This window comes from Anabrus simplex, chromosome 14 (assembly GCF_040414725.1).
Source record: "Anabrus simplex isolate iqAnaSimp1 chromosome 14, ASM4041472v1, whole genome shotgun sequence".
NCBI classification, from domain to species: domain Eukaryota; kingdom Metazoa; phylum Arthropoda; class Insecta; order Orthoptera; family Tettigoniidae; genus Anabrus; species Anabrus simplex.
Window position 1 is genome coordinate 56,380,672 of NC_090278.1, and position 18,450 is coordinate 56,399,121.

An 18,450-nucleotide genomic window follows, 5' to 3' on the forward strand; every position below is an offset into this window, starting at 1 on the left:
AATCAGAATGATAATATGAAGAAGCAACATTAAGGTAAGCCAAATTTGAATGAGGTAAGATCCCATGTCAAAATAAATTGAACTTAATAAACCAGTCATAAGGTGACACAGTATATTAAAAGAAATAAACACTTTCCCGTGACCCAGTTCATCAGACCAACGGCATAAAATCATCACACAACAACCAGCATCGCAACATCCCATGCTTAATCACAACACCGACTCGCACTGCAACAATGCGCGCTAATCCAAACTTTTATCTAATCAACAAAAGAAGGAAGCATTCCACAACAATGCTATAAATGTGCATAGCTTCAGGAACAGAAACCACGAATACGAAATAATGACAATAAGAGGTAATAATAATAATACAGTAATTAATCATAATTCAAATTTATGAAAATCAAAAGAAGGCAACAGATAAATAGGAAAGTTAACTAGAAAGCACACTTCGGTATTCACCTTGGTACAGAATTATGAATCATTACATTTACAATCAACTATTAAGAAGTAATTTTGCTTAAAGGTGGTCAGCCTTACGAACAGACCTCTTGATTTGTAAAATAGAACCTAAATTGTCAGTTTTTACGCAGTTGTGAAACTTTTGATAACAATATTTCCTCCAGCATTCTGCAACCACTCAGAGACAGCGGCCTTCACCTCCTCATTGGTCTGGAAACGTCGACCACCGAGCTCCGTTTTGAGCTTACCGAGCAGATGAAAGTCACATGGCGCTAGGTCGGGACTGTAGGGTGGTTGTTGCCAGACCTCCCACTTGAAACACTGCACAGTCCTCTCGTTTGGCGGGCCTTGTGAGGTGTTGCGTTATCGTGCAACAAAATCACACCGGCGCTCAATTTCCCCCGGCGCTTCTCTTTAATCGCTTTACGCAGCCGGTGCAACGTTTGACAATACGAAGCGTTGATCGTTGGTCCTTTCGGCATGAATTCCACGTGCAGCAAACCCTCCATGTCAAAGAACACTGTCGCCATAACCTTATCGGCTGAAGGTTGAACTTTGGCCTTCTCTCGTTGTGGTGATGTGGGGTGCACCCATTCCATTGATGTTAGCTTCGTTTCGGGGGTGAAGTGGTTTCGTCGCCTGTGACGATTCACCGCAGAAACCCCAAGCCGTCTGCGGCATAGCGTTGCAAAAATGCTTACAGCTTACAATATCCAAGGTCCTCGTGAGCAATGGCGAACACACTGCCATATGATATGTTCAGCTGCGTCGCGATTTCTCTCAGTTTAATGCGCCGGTTCTGTCTAATGATCGCATTCACGCTGTTGACCTTTGCACGGGTCCTGGACGTTGCGGGCCTGCCTTTGCGATGGTTGTCCGTAATATCCGTGCGTCCAGCTTCGAACTGCTGTCACCACCTTACGATACCTTGCCGGGAAATGGCCCGCTCCCCATGCACAGCACTAATTTCACGATGAATGTTCATTCAGTTCTTCCATTTGGCCCATAGGAATCGGATTGTCGCACGCACCTCATATTTGGAGTGAACGTCTAGTTAACGCGCCATTGCATTTGGCCGCTATTCACACAATACTAGACAAGACACCACAGCGACCTGCCTAACAGACGTATGGGCTGTGTCCATGTTTGCGACACACAGCACGCTGCTGCGGCGCGTTAGTGCAACTAACCTTTTGATCCACCTACGTAGCAAATTTCCACCTAATTAAACTGTAGATATTTTGAATGCACACTTTGAATTTCACACCAGAGCATAATTTCCAACACCAAATGTTCACATCATTAAAAAAACTTTGCATACATTTTATTTTTTATTTTCTATTCCACCTATTCATAGAATTGATTTCGTGTTGTTAAAATTCATTTTACTGCAACACTACATTTAAACGAACATGTTTCGCTCGGGTTCCAAGCATTCTCAGCCTTTATAACTTATCTCAAGGTTAAGACCTGTCATTTTTAATATGCTTCTTGGGCTCGGATCGATATGCTCGATAAAATCTCCAGATATGCTCGAAAACCATGTGTTATATGCTCGATAGATATGCTCGAAGACCCATTATATGCTCCATGGATATGTTCGAAAAAACATTATATGCGCTTAAATATGCAGAATATGCTCAAAAACACCGTTAAAAACTATAGAAAGGAAAGTGAAACTAAAAAAACCAATAACATATCTTTATATACGAGCTTTATTTTCTAATTGTATGTATGATACACTGCGATATACTCGCATTCAAGTTTCAAGTATATATATGAGAAGTTTTCTTATAAAAGTTACGGTTTAAAAGTTCATTTACAAGATGTTCAGAATAAGGCGAGTCATTGAAGTAGATCTGCATTGCTCTGCACAACAAGAATTTTTTTCAGTTTTCAGTTTTGAATGATTTTCTTAAATCCGTCAATAAAAGTTTCAATGATGAGAACGATCTTTCGACGTCAACTGACAGGAGAGGTAAATACTTGAATGATGCTGCTTGTTGTGCAGAGTACTTCGGAAAATCCCCTGACGGTGCAGACTCGCCACGCAGCATCCTCTCCAAGTCCAACGCTGCACTCCAACCGGGATTTCGAGCCAGCACGAACTCCAATTTTTCTTTCACGGTTTTTCCCGTCTCTCCAGGCCACGAGTCGGCTTCTTGGATGACTCCTTGTATTTTAGCGACCACTTCATCTAACTCCATCCCTTGCGATTCCAACTTTAGGATGGCCTCAGGAATGACGCTCATGTAGGCTTTTATGAAAGTCAAGGATGGCATCAAGACCTTCATTTTAAAAGCAGCCTTAGCTTTCGCGATGTACTTGCTCTCCGCCTCATCAGACGTATTGATCACCTGGAAAAAAATATAAATGAGAAACATTAGCCGAGGAGAATAACTGAGAAAATTACAAAATTAGGCGCCGTATGATGGCGTAAAGATAAGAGATATGAAAAGAATGATAGAGAAAATCTCGAAAATGAGAAGATTTTAAACATTTCAACTAGTCTTACCTCTTCAATTGCCCTATGATTTTCAGCGTAATACAAGGCAGCCAATATCCAAGTTCCCCATCGCGTCAATATGGGCTCGGGAGGTAAAGGGAGCTCTGGATGCATCGTCTTGAAGGCACGGACGCGAGAAGGAGTCTTGACGAAAATTTTCTTCACTGAGGAAATGACGCTGTTCACGCTGCCCGATTTCATCAATTTCTTTCCCTCCAGATACCGGGATACAAATAGGAAGTTCTAAATATTCCTTAAGTTTGGCAGTATCTGCCACAACCGTGCCTCCAGATTGGACCTTCCTAATTAAGAGCTCATAGATTCATTCCTAATTGCGCAAGTACCCGGGTGCAAGGACTTCACGTGGGCCAGACATGTTGGTAACTTTTTTAACAATTTTGAAAATTTCCAGAAATCGAGAAACTTTTTAGTTTGATGTAGCTTTCTATATTTAGCCGCCAAAAGGGGCTTTGTTTGGACCCATTCAGCCACGCTTTGCTACCACTTGTTACGGCGTTTCCATGGCTGACAGAGGCGAAAGAACGTGCAGGGGTGAATGGGTCTATCTACAACAATCAAACGATTTATATAAAGCTTTATAAATCAAAGTTATATTTTTTGGGACTATTTTTAATATTTTTGTTTGTTCCAAAAACAGAAAATTAACACACAAGTCGCTCAGCGACGGAAAAAATTACAGTTATAAAAGGTTAGTTAGATAAGGTACAATGTAAGATTCAAAATATTTAACGAGTGATATATTAGGACATGAGCTTGCCGCCTTATAAATTAGCAGTTTCCAAGAGCACTGCGGCTCCTCTCTAACCCATGAAAAGAAATAGGTCTCCCAGTTTCCTTTACAAAAATTGTAAGAGCATCTGTGCTCTATGAACGTATCTAGGAGACTGCGCTCCGAACCTTATGCCTTACTACTTCAGTTTACGTTTACACTCGGAGCATCTTTGCTCACAAAAACTTTAAATTTTCCAGGCCTCTAGAGGCACAACCTACATTTAACAGTTCAAACAGAATACACTGTTTTTAACCACTCAACAGTTTACCCACTTGACACAAAATGACTGGGCCGTTGTAGGAAGAAAAAAAACCCCACAAAATTACTGACCCGAAATCAAGGTGCAGCGGAGGCAGACACTTACACTCCTTGAAGAGACACAAAACTTTAAAACCATATATGGGTTCACTGCCTGACGTTGCAGGGGCTAATCCCATTCTAGTCAGGTGACTAGATGGAGAAAAATTTAAATTAGAAAACTACAGAAGGAAAACGGTTACAATACATACTCACCTCAAAGACAAGTTGATAGGGAACTCGAGAGGGTGCCGCACTCTCTATTCCCAAATTTTAGCTATGTGCTTTTTCGGCTAGATTGGAATTTACATTAGAAATAGAAATTTACGTTTTAGAAAGTTAGAAATTTCAGGTTACATACTTAAAGATCGGAAACCTTCCTCTCGGGTCAGCTATATGAACCTATCACATAGTTATTAAATGACTGCCATTACCTTACTGAACTGGACTGCTCGATGAAGGGTGAAATACCCCCGCCTCCAATATTGACACACACACACTGGACGATCAAGAAGACGAGGCAGCTCGAAAATTGCGAGCTTTTATAACCGAGAGGAAGGTTCGAGAGAGATCTGGGCTAGAGCCCGACACACCCCTAATTTTCATGGTTAAACAAATATGAAGACAGATTTGATTGGATGAAAATTAAAAACATAAATTTTGCAATTGGTTAATTTTTAAGCTGGTGGAACAGATCGAATTGTTGACAACTTTAACCTACTAAGAAGAAAAGACAATCAACTCAGTGTAATAAGCCTACAAATACAAAATTACTCTATCACTATAATAGCGACATCTCATGACCAACGTCCAAACTTCTTGCACTAGTAGTTTCAAGTTTAGGTGTAAGATGTCGTTTTAAAAGGCACTTGATTTGAATGCAGTGGATTGGTGTACCACTCGGTACAGTAATAAATAAGTTTAAGGATTGTGAATGACTGCAAAAAGCTTCACAATAATTTGAGATGGACATCGGGCAATGGTATGATGGTAAACGGGGTGAAAAACCAGGTTGTGTGTTTCACAAATAGAAATAGTCCTTTCTGTTTCAATTATGGTGTTGATGGTGTGAAAGTTCCACATAGGGATGTCTGTAAATAGCTAGGTGTTCATAATAAGGAAAGGTCTTCATTGTGGTAAAAACATAAACAGGATTAAAAATAAAATTTTCATATCTTGTAATATGATTATGAGGTTAATTGGGGGTTGTATGTAAGTCTCCTGCATGGCCACAATTAGAGTATGGAACCGTCACCAGGATTACTTGATTAGAGAACAGGAAATAGTCCGCAGAAACAGCTCCATATGTTGTGGGTGATTTCTGACAAAAGTGTTGTGTTACAGAGATATTGCAAAATTTGGGCTGGGAAGACTTGGGGACAGGAGACAAGCTGTTTGACTAAGCAGTATATTCTGAGATATCATTGGAGAGATGGCTTGGAATTCAAGGGGACATATATTGGTTAATGTTCGCTTATACGAAGAGTATTTATTGATTAAAATAATTTACAAAGGGAGTTGTTTCATGAACTTCCACAAACGTTTTTCTATATGAACTACTGCTAAACACTGTGCTACCTGGGTGATAGCCCTAAACGCTGATCATTAATCATTGATGCATTTAATGGTTGATTGATTGATTGATTGATTGACTGATTGATTGATTCATTCATTAATTTTTTGTCATAATGTGATATACAGAGAAGTATAATATATATTTCTGTAGTAACGATTTAACTTGTTGGGAAAGTGACAGGAATAATGTGGGATTATTTGGTATTACCGTGAGGTGTTTTGGGAAAGAAAGTATATAGGAACATGGAATTGAACAAGGAGGCGACAGCCAAGTCGCGTATAGAACGAGGGGAACAGGAGAATGCGAATAGAAGGGGACAAAGGAAATAGCTAGTCATTGTGAAAATAGGGATTAGCTGAAATAGAACCAAGGATGTGTATTGGGTAAGGATTTGTAGATAGTATTTGTTCTTTCATATTCCTTCTTTTCTATTGCCAACTTGTCTGCTGATAACATATTGTGCGTTCCTTTTTATGTTCTTATCACTTGTCTGGTTAAGATGCAGGTTAGGTTCCAAAATTGGTAGAAAAATAAAATAAATGCAATGTATATTCAAATCTTGTAGCAGTTGTATAGTATTATTTAAAGTAATTCCACATACTGCATATGAGTTGATTATGTTTGTCAGTACAGATGATGTTATGAGTATAATTTTCTAAATAATTTAAGCATGAGCTGTGTGATTAATAACGAATTGTTAGTGTAAATTGTTTAATACTGTATTTTAGGAAAATGTCTTCTTGTCAAATTAAAATTTAGTGCTTGATAATAGTACCATTTGGACCACTTTTGCATTTAAAGTGATTTTCATTTGATTTGATTGTTCCTTTCCATTCTGAAATGTTTACATTGGGAGATAAATTAATTATATTCTTATTGTGCCTTATTGTTTCTTGTTTAGGCCTAAGTTATATATTTTTATTCCCTTACTTCTTTATTCTACTTTCCTTATTTCTTACTTACAGCCTTCCAAAGACATTAAGGGGGAAATATTCATAGACCAAGACACAGTTTGTCAGCTGATACCGTATATCAAAGAAGAAACAAGGTATGTACACCACAAACACTGTGCAATATGGAATATGCTGTACCTATTCACAGTTGTGTTGAGTATTGGGTGTTTTATCTCTGAAAAGGGGCCATTTTCATTAATTTAATCCTTTCTTTAAAATATTACATTTAAACACTAATATATTGGGTAAAATTATCTAAAATATTCATGAAATTTAAGATTATATTTAATGTTCCTTCATATAGTTTTATTGAATATATCTCTACAAAAAATCTCTGGTGTAGCTAGATATATCAGAAGTGTATTTGTTTATAATACCTTCAAGCAAACGTGAAATAAGTATTCTTCCTTTCACTGTCATTGCATCATTCGTTCATCACATTTTTCTTATCTGAAATGCCATCTGCAGCTATTACCTCCACATATTGTCAGTAATACATATGTTTATACCAACAGTGACACACATAAAAGGCATGATTGTAGATTATAAACTAAATCCTCAAATTCAATCTTTATATGTCCGTTGCAGAAAAAAAAAGATAATTTCAGACCAACATAATTTGATGAGGTCATCGCCCCACTAACATAATTTACCTTCATTAATCAATATATTGATGGTTCAGTTCAATAGTGCGGTAACTCAGAGAATGTCTTTCTTAAAGTTATTTATTTGGTTAGATTTCATTTTTATGGTCCATCCAGTTCCATTTTGTGTTAAGTCAAATTCATCCATTTGTGAAAAACCAGAGCAGATATTTATCATTAAGTTATACAAGGAGTATTTTATTATACAATGTGATCAGTACAATCCATTGTTGCATGATTAAATGAACATAGAGACTACCAAGTTTTAATGTAGATGTTTCACCCCTCTTTTATTGGGCATTATCAGCCTTATTCAGTCCTAAAGAAAATATTGTTCTGAGGACCTTACCCAGTTTATATAAGTTATGCTGTTAAACATTAATAATATTGACACTGTGGTTCCTTATATTTAATAAAGTGCAAGGATACCTAAAAACATAGAGTCACCTAAAAACAAAACAGAAAAAGTCCACTCCAGCACGTTTCGAGAAAATTGAAAAAACCACTACCACGAAATATAAGCATTAAATCAAAAAAATTCACTGATTACTAGAACAAGTAACAATACTCATAGTAGTATTATTATTTAGACTGTTATTGTTGTTTTAAAAGTGGACTATATTCATTTTGCCTGTTAGCAATATGGATTTTACTCGTTTTGCTACTATTTATTAAAGCACAACAAGACATAATATTCATGTTTCTATCACTATGGTTTAAGAGTGGCCTGGGTAGACATTTAAACTCACAGTTCAGAAACATCCTCTGTTACACTGCAAAGTTCATTATCAACATTTTCGTTGACATCTGACTTACGACTATCCCAGGAGTCAAAGAAGTCGACGTAGAATTTCAGTGATGAGCTTGACTTGCAATCAGAGCCAAAGGAGCCTTTTCACTTTGTTCTTGTTGACTGAACTAGTGTTCTTTCGGCTTATAGCCGACACATTCTTCTTAGTTTTCATCAGGGATCTGTAGGTTTCACTTCTATGATAGTAAAACGGCTCCCCATCCACAAGGACCATGAGATGAGATGTTTTTGATCGTCTGAAAAGTAGCGCTTGCAAGGTGCGAATTTTAAGTGCTGTTGTTGAATAGGTTTCATGCCCTCTGTTGTCTCTTGTTTCCAGTTAAATATATCCATATCAATGCCTGGTTGACGAAGGGTTGAAGATCTTTCAATGATGTTAATGTAGGTTTGTGGATCTTTGATTACTTCTCTCTTCTTGAATTCTTTTTCACTGAGACCGAATAACCAATCAGGGGGAATGAAGGAATGACCTACTACTGGAAAAATTAACTGTACCTCCTCTACGTTACGTCTCTTGGTGCTTCCAGGAGCCACTTCTGGAGCATAGCTATCTACGTTCTATTTTTATTTTGTCCCCCACATCCGTTAGCGAAAAGCTTTATCTTCTTAATGTTCGTTAAGTCCAAGTTCTGCGAGCAGTGATAAATGCAAGATGCCACCTGATTCGAACCTTTCGGGTAGGTCCCCTCAGTCCATATGTAGCTGAAACAGTTAACTGGTGTTTTTGTGCTCTTAGAATTTCCAACAACAATGGAGAATTTGAACAGGTGGAGTTGGCATCGATAGTAAGTTTCCTGATCAGGAATTTCAGGATATGGCAAATTCTTCTAACAATCAAAAGGCAGGGTTAGTGCACCTGGTTCACTTTCTCTGAGTAACGAAAAAAAAGTCTTGTTCCCTTTTCTTGTGAACTGCCATGCTAACTTCCAGTGAAGACGACTTAATAGGACCAGTTTCCCGCTTAATTCTCTCTGAAAGTTCAAGACAAGTGGAGCACACGTCGAGCGTGGGTGATCCAAATCCTAGGTTGAACTTACGATTAATGATATAACGAAAGTAGTTCTTCACTTTCACACTGTCATCAGCTTGGGCGTTTCAAGCACTAGCCAACTTGTGAATATTCAAATCAGAACTAAGGTAACTACTACGAGTGTTACTATGTCAGTAGTGGGATTCAAGGCACTTTAGTGAACTAATATACGCAACAATTGCTTTCTTTTTGTTGGTGTACTTCTGAGAGGTGTGATCACCACCTCTTTTCTCCCGGACGACATGTCCTGTTGTTGCGTACATGCAGAGAATATTCTGTATTCTGGAATATCTCACCCCTAAAATTCGGCAAAAAACCTGTCCACAAACTTGTAGGTCCTCCCTTGTATCAAAATTCCTCACAATGTATTTTCCTGTGAACTGTTCTTGTTGACGATTGCCGCATATTCTTTTCTTATGGCCACTGCAAGGAACCAGCACACAATGTTTCATGATGAGACTGTCTTGGTCACACTTCTTCTTTGTAGTATAGAAAGCGTCTCGAAATCTGGTGATAACTTGATCAGTCAACGTCTCACACTTGAGATTTGGCGTCTTCTTATGTGTACATTCTGGAACTAAGTTCCCTTCCTTAGAGTACCTGAAAACAATAAAAATGACAGTTCAAGTTCAGTACTTGGCAGAATTAGAGAATCAACTATGAATATACCAAGTGAGCATATATACAGCATTTACATTTTCAGAAATTATGTATTTTTATTGTCAACATTAGTGTGTTCTCTAGTACGAAATCAAGCTAGCTACTTCAATTCTTTCGCAACAGCTCTCTTAGTCACACTGAGAGTGACTCTTTCTTTCTTGCCTTTGATGGAGACACTACGGATGGTGATACTTCCATTTCCTAAACTGGAAAGCAAACAATCTCTGATATAAATCCATGAATAAAGCACTAGTAGAAAGCATGCAGCTTTTTGTATGTTGTTTTTTCGTGCCATAGAAGTTAGGTTCTGGTTGGTTGTAGCGTACTTTACTCATTTTGCTTTAAAAACGCAGTGGACTTTATCTGTTTTGCACCTAACCTGAGTTTTTAAAGGGGAAATACTTAAGGACTTCATGGCTTTCGCTAGTATATTACTTCATGCCTCAGTAGACCCACCTTTTACTGACATATTTTTACCAATATCTCATTTTTAATAAAAAAGTTGACTTTATCCATTTTGCTCTTAGGCGGCTCATATATACACACATTAAAATAAAATTTTAAAATATTGAAATGTTCGTCTAAAAGAATGTTGTATCATATTATCTCTTAAAAATATTCATATCTGAATGTGAAATGGATCTTCTTCTTAATTGCTTGAAAAATAGCAGCTCTTGGGGACCAGTGTGCTACACCCAAGGCTAGTAATGGAAGAGATCAGCATAACACAACGTGTGTGTTCGGTGTACGAGTAAGATCTGTTCTTTTAAAAAAATAAGGGTTAAAAATGCGGAGTCAAATTGAAAGTGATATGGACTAAGTTATCCTAAGATGTGATGTGTAGAAATCTTCGTTGATAACGAGTACTAGTAGACGTTGGAATGTTGGTCAGAATTGCTGCTAAAACTTTTCAAAAGAGTGAGATATGGCAACTTCGTGGAAATGTAGTGCCCCTTGTAGATGTAGACGACCGTAGAATGAAACGTGGATGTTCTGTAATGATAAAGAAATAGTACTTGATGGCTGGCGTGTGATGGAACGTGAAAGTTCACTGGAAATATTTTTATATATTAAAAATGGGTACTTACTCATTCACCAGACATTATGTACACTGAATGAGCAAATGTCATGGGATAGCGGAGCATGGTTGCGCAGGTGTGTTGTCTGCGCACTACATGCCCCCTGTGCCAGCGGCAGTTATGTACGAGACCTTGCGAGCAGTGGCTGTGTATGTGACAGGTGTAACATGGAACGTCGTCGTGAGCTGACACGGGGTATGGTGGTCGGTGCCCGACGGATGTGAACTGCGATTTCGGAAATGGTGCGGGAATTCGGCTTCACACGATCAGCAGTGTCCAGGGTGTATCGTGAATGGTTGAAAGCGGATGTCACCGTCCACAACAGACGAATGACCGGCCCTCCAGCCACACTTGATGACCGTGACCGGCGACATCAGAGACGGATTGTCAATACTGACAGACGGGCAACCGTGCAACAAATCACGGCTCAATTCAACACTGATCATGTTAGACACGTCTCCCAGTGGACAATCCATAGGAACAAGAGTTCTATGGGGTATGGGAGCCGGCGCCGCACACGGGTGCCACTGTTAACCCAACGTCATCGGGCACAACGATGCGCATTTATCGCCAGTCACCAGGGATGGACACTGGAGCAATGGCTTAACGTGATATGGTCGGACGAATCACGATTTCAACTGCACCGTGCCGATGGGAGGCACCCTGTATGGCGCAAACCACATGAAGCGATGGATCCCGCCTGCCTCGAAGGTGTGGTCCAGGGTGCTGGTGTCTCTGTTATGGTCTGGGGTGCATTTTTCTGGTATGGAATGGGTCCCTTAGTTGTTCTGGAAGAGACTTTGAATGGTACGCAGTATGTTGAACTGCTCAGAGTCCATCCCCACCCATTTTTTGCCTTCCAGCGCCCAGACGGTTCTGTGGTGTTTCAAGATGATAACGCGCCGCCACATCGCTCCCACGTCGCCCGGGAATGGTTCCAGGAAGATGCAGAGGAGGTCCAACGACTGCCACGGCCACCCAGGAGCACCGATATGAACCCTATCGAGCATATCTGGGATGTCCTGGAACGCAGGCTCCGTACCATGGATCTTGCACCCACGAACAGACCAGCATCGGCGACCGCTCTGCAAACGATTTGGTGTAAGCTGCGTCTAGAGGACTACCAGGGACTTGTCGACTCACCTCCATGAAGTTCGCAGGGCCAGAGGAGGCCCCACACGCTATTAGGTGACTGTCCCATGACATTTGCTAAGTTATAGTACGTCCTCATGTTTCAGCAGTGCTAGTTTGTCAGGTGTTCCTACTTCTAGTGTTGTAACGATGCAGTAGAGGCGGTGGGGAAAGCTGAGGGGCGGAGAAGATAGACGGAGATTAAAACTTCAGTCGTGTTCACGCAACATTAGTATCATCGTTACCACTTGCATCACCACTATCTATGCGTGGTTGGACGGTCGTGAGTTTATTTCCCGCAAATGACTCGCCGATGACGTGATCGAGCGAAGCACAATGCTGCCAACCACTCTACTTAGGAACTTAAGCGTCTAGTTACCTGAGGAAACACCATTGGTCTGCACTGGTTAGGGTAGGGACTGGACAAGACCATTGGTCTTGATTGGTTAGGGTAGTGAACCCTAGACCTGTATTTCCTTTTGTTCTCACCCTACTACACCAGCACATTCATCATTTACAAACTGGTTTCTCCTTTGTTATTCATTGCTCCACTTTCGGGTGATACTTGTGCTTTTTTACTTCGGTGGTAGGCAACGCTATGCGCTTCTAATCACTAATGGTAATGATGTAACAACGTTTTTTACGACAGCCAATAGCAATGCGCATAGGCATTCCAGCAATGGAAAATGGCGTGCGCTCCTCTTCGTTAGGTTATAAAAGTAAATGTACTTCTTGGGGTGGGTTGGAGGGTCCCTGGCCATGGCAATGGACACATCTCTTCTCTAAAAGTAATTCCATGTAAGTTTTGCATGCTTCATTCTACATCACCTTCTTATAAAACTTGCGTGAATACCTCTGAAGTGTTACAAGGAGGAGCTTTGCATGATGATCTCCATCTGAGGCCACGATGTTTACAGATATATTGTAGATGATATTATATCTATGGTCAGAATATTTGGGTACACATTTATCGCATCAAGAGAGCATATTGCTTGATTTGGTTATAGATTGAATTGAGCTAGAATCTCACAAACATCAGTTGAATTCTTTAAGGGATGCTTGGTATTAAATACGTAATGTTTCTCAAGAAAGCCATGAATGTATTTAGAAGCTTTATATGTCGGGTTGTAATGGCAGTTAATAATAGGACATATTGGAATATCGTTCTTGTGAACTTTAGGAAGGGCTCTTGTTACTTTGATGTTAGGATTCATAATTATGAGAGTCTGTTGAACCTGTTCATTATAAAAATTTGATTTCTTGATTTTTGTCTTTAAATTTATGCTTCACTTTTATCAATGGTCCTTTCTAACTACCAAGTAATTTTAATTGCTGAAATAGTCCTCTGTTTTCTGGATGTATACTTCCTTCTTCCTTAAAACTATTGATCCGCAATTTTCAGCTTTAGTCACCACAACGCTGTTGTCCTCTACGTTAGTTTTCAAATTTGGTATTAATGTGTGTTTATTGGGATCAGATTTAGTATTCAGATCCTCGGCTAACCTAGATGGTTTTTCTTTTTCGGATTTTATGTCATTCTGCACTTCATATGGGAGTTTAGAAACATTCGCCTCTGTCTCGTCCACTGTGTTGATAATGCCTACCTCTTTTTTCTTGCTGGGCCAATTATATTTAGGAACTTTATTCAAGAGCTCCATCCGGAAACTGTTCGTCCGTCAAATTCACAACCGTAGGAGTGTTGGTGTCTGTTGGGTTATTCTGTGTCCATCCATACTCTGTTTAGAATATTGTGTTTGAGGTACCCTTAATTGTGTTAGTTTTGTCGCATTGTTCCTATCTAGCAAGTGCATCAACTTGTTGTCCATGTGTTGTTGTAATGATTTCCATTCTAATGGGGCCAGTGTCTGGTCTACTATTAAATGTATCTTATATAGTTGTAAGTTCCATTGGGTTTCCTTTTTGATACAGTACCCTACTTTCATTCTTTATCCAAATGTCATTCACTTTATTTTGAATCATGTTAAAACTATAACTGTTTAAGTTCTTTCTTTGCATTTATTTCAGAACTTTCGGGATCAACTTCAGTTTCAGATATTGTTTTAGAATATTTATATCCTTAGTTAATTTGCATAGAATGTTTTAAGATTTAAAACCTATTTAACTGACATCTTGCCTGGTTGGCTACTACATTACAAGTCATTATTCTCACCAATGTTCCGTATTGAAAACAACTTTATCATTAAGTTATACGAGGAGTATTTTATTAAACCACCTATTCAGTACAATCCATTGTTGCGTGGTAAAAATGAACATAGAAACTACCAAATTTTAAGGTTCATGTTTCTCCCCTCTTTTACTGGGCATCTTCAGCCTTACTCAATACTAAAACAAACATTGGTCAGAGGACCTTATACAATTTATTTAAATTATGCTGTTAAAGGTTTAATAATATTGACACTGTGGTTTCTTATACTTAGAGTAAAAGGATACATATACAAAACATATATACGGTACACATGTTAAAATGTTCGCATAAAATTTTTTTAACACATTATTTCTTTTAAATATTCATGTCTGAGCCTGAAATTGATCTTCTTCATTATTGCTTTAACAATAAGCAACACTTGGGGACCAGTGTGCTACACCCACGTGTGTGTTGGGTGCACAAATAAGATCAGTTTTTAAAGGACATAAGTGTTAAAAATGCGGAGTCAAATTGAATGTGATGTGAAAATTCAATATTCATTGACATGCCCCACAACGGGCGACTTAAACGCACTCTACAGTGTGCTAGCAGCAGTGCCAGACCTGTAGCTCAGATCCTTTCATACAGAACAAAGATGGCCTAGGCCACCATAGCTTAATTGGTAGAGCAACTGACGCGAAATCGGGAGGTTGTGGGTTCGGATCGCACTGGTGTCCGGCTGGCCATTTTTGTTCTGTACTTAACATCTCTTCAACACGTACTACATGTACGTAACACGACCTAATACGTTGAAAGTCTGTTTCGATTACAATGCGGTCGTGAAAATTCAATATTCATTGTCCAGAAACAGTTTACACTTTCTCATTAGTCAGAGCAGAACCATGCACACAACTGAAGAATGCCCACATACGTCAACTTTTCGAGGTACAAATTCTGCTGTTTCGTAGTAATTCTTGTGTACACACAATGGGCTACAACAGAGATCAGTCTTGTAATATGACCATCAATAAAAATGTTGCTTATGAATACTTCTCACAGACAAAATGCTTATTACTATTTTTGGATGGAGTTTAATTTATCTTTGTTGTCCCTAATGGTATCTTGTGAAGAGGAACCAGTGAAGCGACAAGCCTTTTGTGTGTATTCTTTTTCCTTAGTATAGAAGGAAGAGGACAATATGTAGCTTAATCCATTGGATATCAGATGTTTTAGATGCTTCTGAAGGATTCAGTCGACCGGATCTTACTGTATCTACTGCTTTGCTTTTTTATTTCTCACATCTGGTGCTGTGTTATTCTGACTCTCATTTCAGCAGTCTACAAATATCATGCAGCAATTTAAATGACTTCATTCAAAATGTGTAAGAGATTTGCCATGTCACTTTGTTACTGAATTATATAAGAACAGGTTCTTCGGTGTCCATAGATTCCACGGGAAAATATGCCTAACCAACAGATTTCACACCCCAAACGAAGAATGTATCTGCCGTCTCTGCAGAATGACCTGTCCTAGGTACCACCTGATGCATCGGCACACTTGCCAAGGACTGGTAAAAAAACAACGAAGTGATGTACCAAAAGAAAATAATGACAAATTCTAACCTTTAGCACATATGTACACATTGTGTTTAATTTCAATAAATAAATGAAATTTCATAATTGCTAAAAAATTAGTGATGAGGTTACCTTCCACTTGTGGAAAGGGACATAGAGCTGAGCTAAACAGTTAGTAGTGAGGTTAACTTCCATTTGTGTAGAGCTACCAGCTACCAGTAACCAATTATTGCTTTGGTTTCCTTCCACTTGTAAAGTTTCGAGTGTCACATGATCTTCATGTTTATAGACTTGATCAGGGTGAACATAAATTGATTGATCTGATCGTCTGCTGTCTGTGACAGATGTAAGCAGAAATAGGAATTGCAAAATTCCATTCAGCCTAGAATACACTGACTTGTTTGTACTCATATAATTTCACTGGATATTCGAACTGTCACTCCTGATTAACACAGATAATCCTGAAATTTTTCTTTTGTTGAGTTATATATTTTTTTTGACACAATACATTTGAACACGATATCCAGAAGCGTTCTGTCATTCAAACACTATTTTTTGAAAATAAGTCATTTATAGGGAAGATGATTTGAACATATTAAGTTGAATGCTATGATGTGTAAAATATCTACTTTTTCCCATTTTTTTCAACAGAATATTTATCAATCTGCTTCCTTTTATTCCGCTTCTTTAGTGTTAGTCCTGCTTGGTGGCAGTGTCCGGTGTTGTGGTACGTTGTCTCCAGTTAGATCGGTCTCTGGCCACGCCTGTTTGTATTCTCACAGCTTTCAGGTCGTTTTGCAATGTATCTGTCCTTTGCTGTCTTGTTCGTCTCTTGCGCTTCTTTTCACTGACTTCCTGTGTATATGCTGACTTTCTGCTCGCAAGACTTGCCCAAACCAGCATACATGGACTTACTATTCTGTTTCTGGATCGGTGCAATGCCTAAACATTTCCTTATAACATCATTTGAAATATGACCCAGTCTAGTTATGCCAGGTTTCCACCTAAGCATCGTAGTATACATGACGCTCAGTTGGCGTTCTAAATCTTCTGTAGCTGGCCAGCATTCGTTGTGGTTGAGAACTACAGGATGGATAATAGTTCGGTAGATCTTAGATTTGAGATGGTCCTTCATCCGACGGTCGCAAGGGCACCTCTTTCCATTCTCCACTACAGCCAGGCTTTGTATATCCTGAAGATGACTTCATCAGTAAGTCGGCCATCATTGGGGATTGTAGAGCCAAGATACTTAAACTTCACCACTCGTGCTTTATATCTTCACCGTCAACATGGATGGTTCTAACTTCTGAACGATGTAATGTCATGTATTCTGTCTTGTTTCTGTTGGGGCCCGGGGATTACTGCGCTATTCGATTGTTCGAATCTTACATTTCGCGCTGCAGATCAAGCTTATTCTTTGTAGCTAAATGACATCATTTGCATAGAGAAGTGTCCATGATATTGGCTTGTTAAGGTCTGATGTAATGGTGTCTATCACAAGAATGGACAGCAGTGGTAATAAGGCAGGGCCACTTATTGCAGAAGTCACCAGGCGCTCCTGCTGCAGCTGAAACGTAACTGCTTGGTTCTACGTAGAGCAATTGTACCCTCTCAGCAAGGTTCTTTTGTGGCTCTGACAGATGTCATGAGGTACCATAGAAGGCTTTCTCAAGGTCCAGAAAGTCAAGATGGGGCCTCTTATTCTTTTCAGAGTCTCTGTCAACTAACAGCCGTGCAGCGTGGATTGCTACGGTTGTGCAACAATTTTACAGAAATAAACCTTGGTTCGTTGTAAGTTTGGCTAAATCGCTAATCGTATTGTCGAGGATTTGTTCGAAAACTGTCTTTGCATAGCTCAGAATTCTGTACGGGCGGTAATTATGAAACTCGGCAGGGCGTCCCTTACTTTAGAATTGATACTCCACCGCCAGTTTGTTCTTACTTGGCCGTCTTTGCGATCTGTTTCTAAAGCTCGTTTTAGCTGCAACTGCATTCCAACATGGTGCAAAACAAACTTTGCTCGAAATCATCGTTACCGATGGCTTCACCTGGTTCCATTTCCTTGAGCAGACCCTGGACTACAGTGGCGTCAGTTTCCTTCATCGGACCTTCAACAACGGAGGTGATTGGACCGGTAGATTCAGAAATTCCAAGATTAACATTTTGTCAAAACAGTTCTGCCAGAGCTCTCGCGCTTCCCGCCAGCCAAGTAGCAAATCGTCTGTTTCCTCAATGATGCCGTAAAAACGTTGGCTTTCTTCCGTTTCGCGATGCCTCGATATGTATAGCCGTTAAATATCCTGCTCGTATTTGCGCATGTCAAATTTCACGTATAGACCTGCATAGCTGTTGGTTTTGTTATGGCATTTTACTACTGGCTGCTTTGTAGGCATTCCAATGTTCAAAACATTTTATGGAACAGCTGTTCCTTCAACCTTGCTGCATCCTTAACAACGTCATTCCGCAGCCACGTGTCATTGTTAATCCTTCGTTCCAAAAGTAGGACGACGAACCTACTACGCTGGCGTAGCAGGGGGAGAGGTGATACTCACACGTAGCGCGTCCCAGCTGGTGGATAGGGGGGTCCTAACCGGCTTGCCGGCGGACTTGAAGGAAATAAAATATCTCTCGCGGACCAAACACACTACACCTGCGGGTGGGGGGCGCACATGTAGAATACACCTGCGGTATCTCCTGCCTGTCGGATGAGTCGACTAAAAGGGGCGACCTAGGCGCGGACATGGATTGCGGTTTGGTATAATATGTTGGACCTCCTGAGGATGAGAGG

The 18,450-nt window shown here is 39.7% G+C and overlaps 1 protein-coding gene across 2 annotated transcripts in view; it reads left to right on the top strand.

The window, feature by feature from the left end:
- LOC136885341 (zinc finger protein OZF) overlaps nucleotides 1-18,450 on the top strand; it is a 95,608-nt gene that overhangs the window by 23,763 nt on the left and 53,395 nt on the right. For both annotated transcript variants that reach the window (XM_068230371.1, XM_068230370.1), the window contains exon 4: nucleotides 6,600-6,682. In XM_068230371.1, coding sequence (XP_068086472.1) covers nucleotides 6,600-6,682 — 83 coding nt within the window. The remainder of the gene's footprint in view (nucleotides 1-6,599; nucleotides 6,683-18,450) is intronic.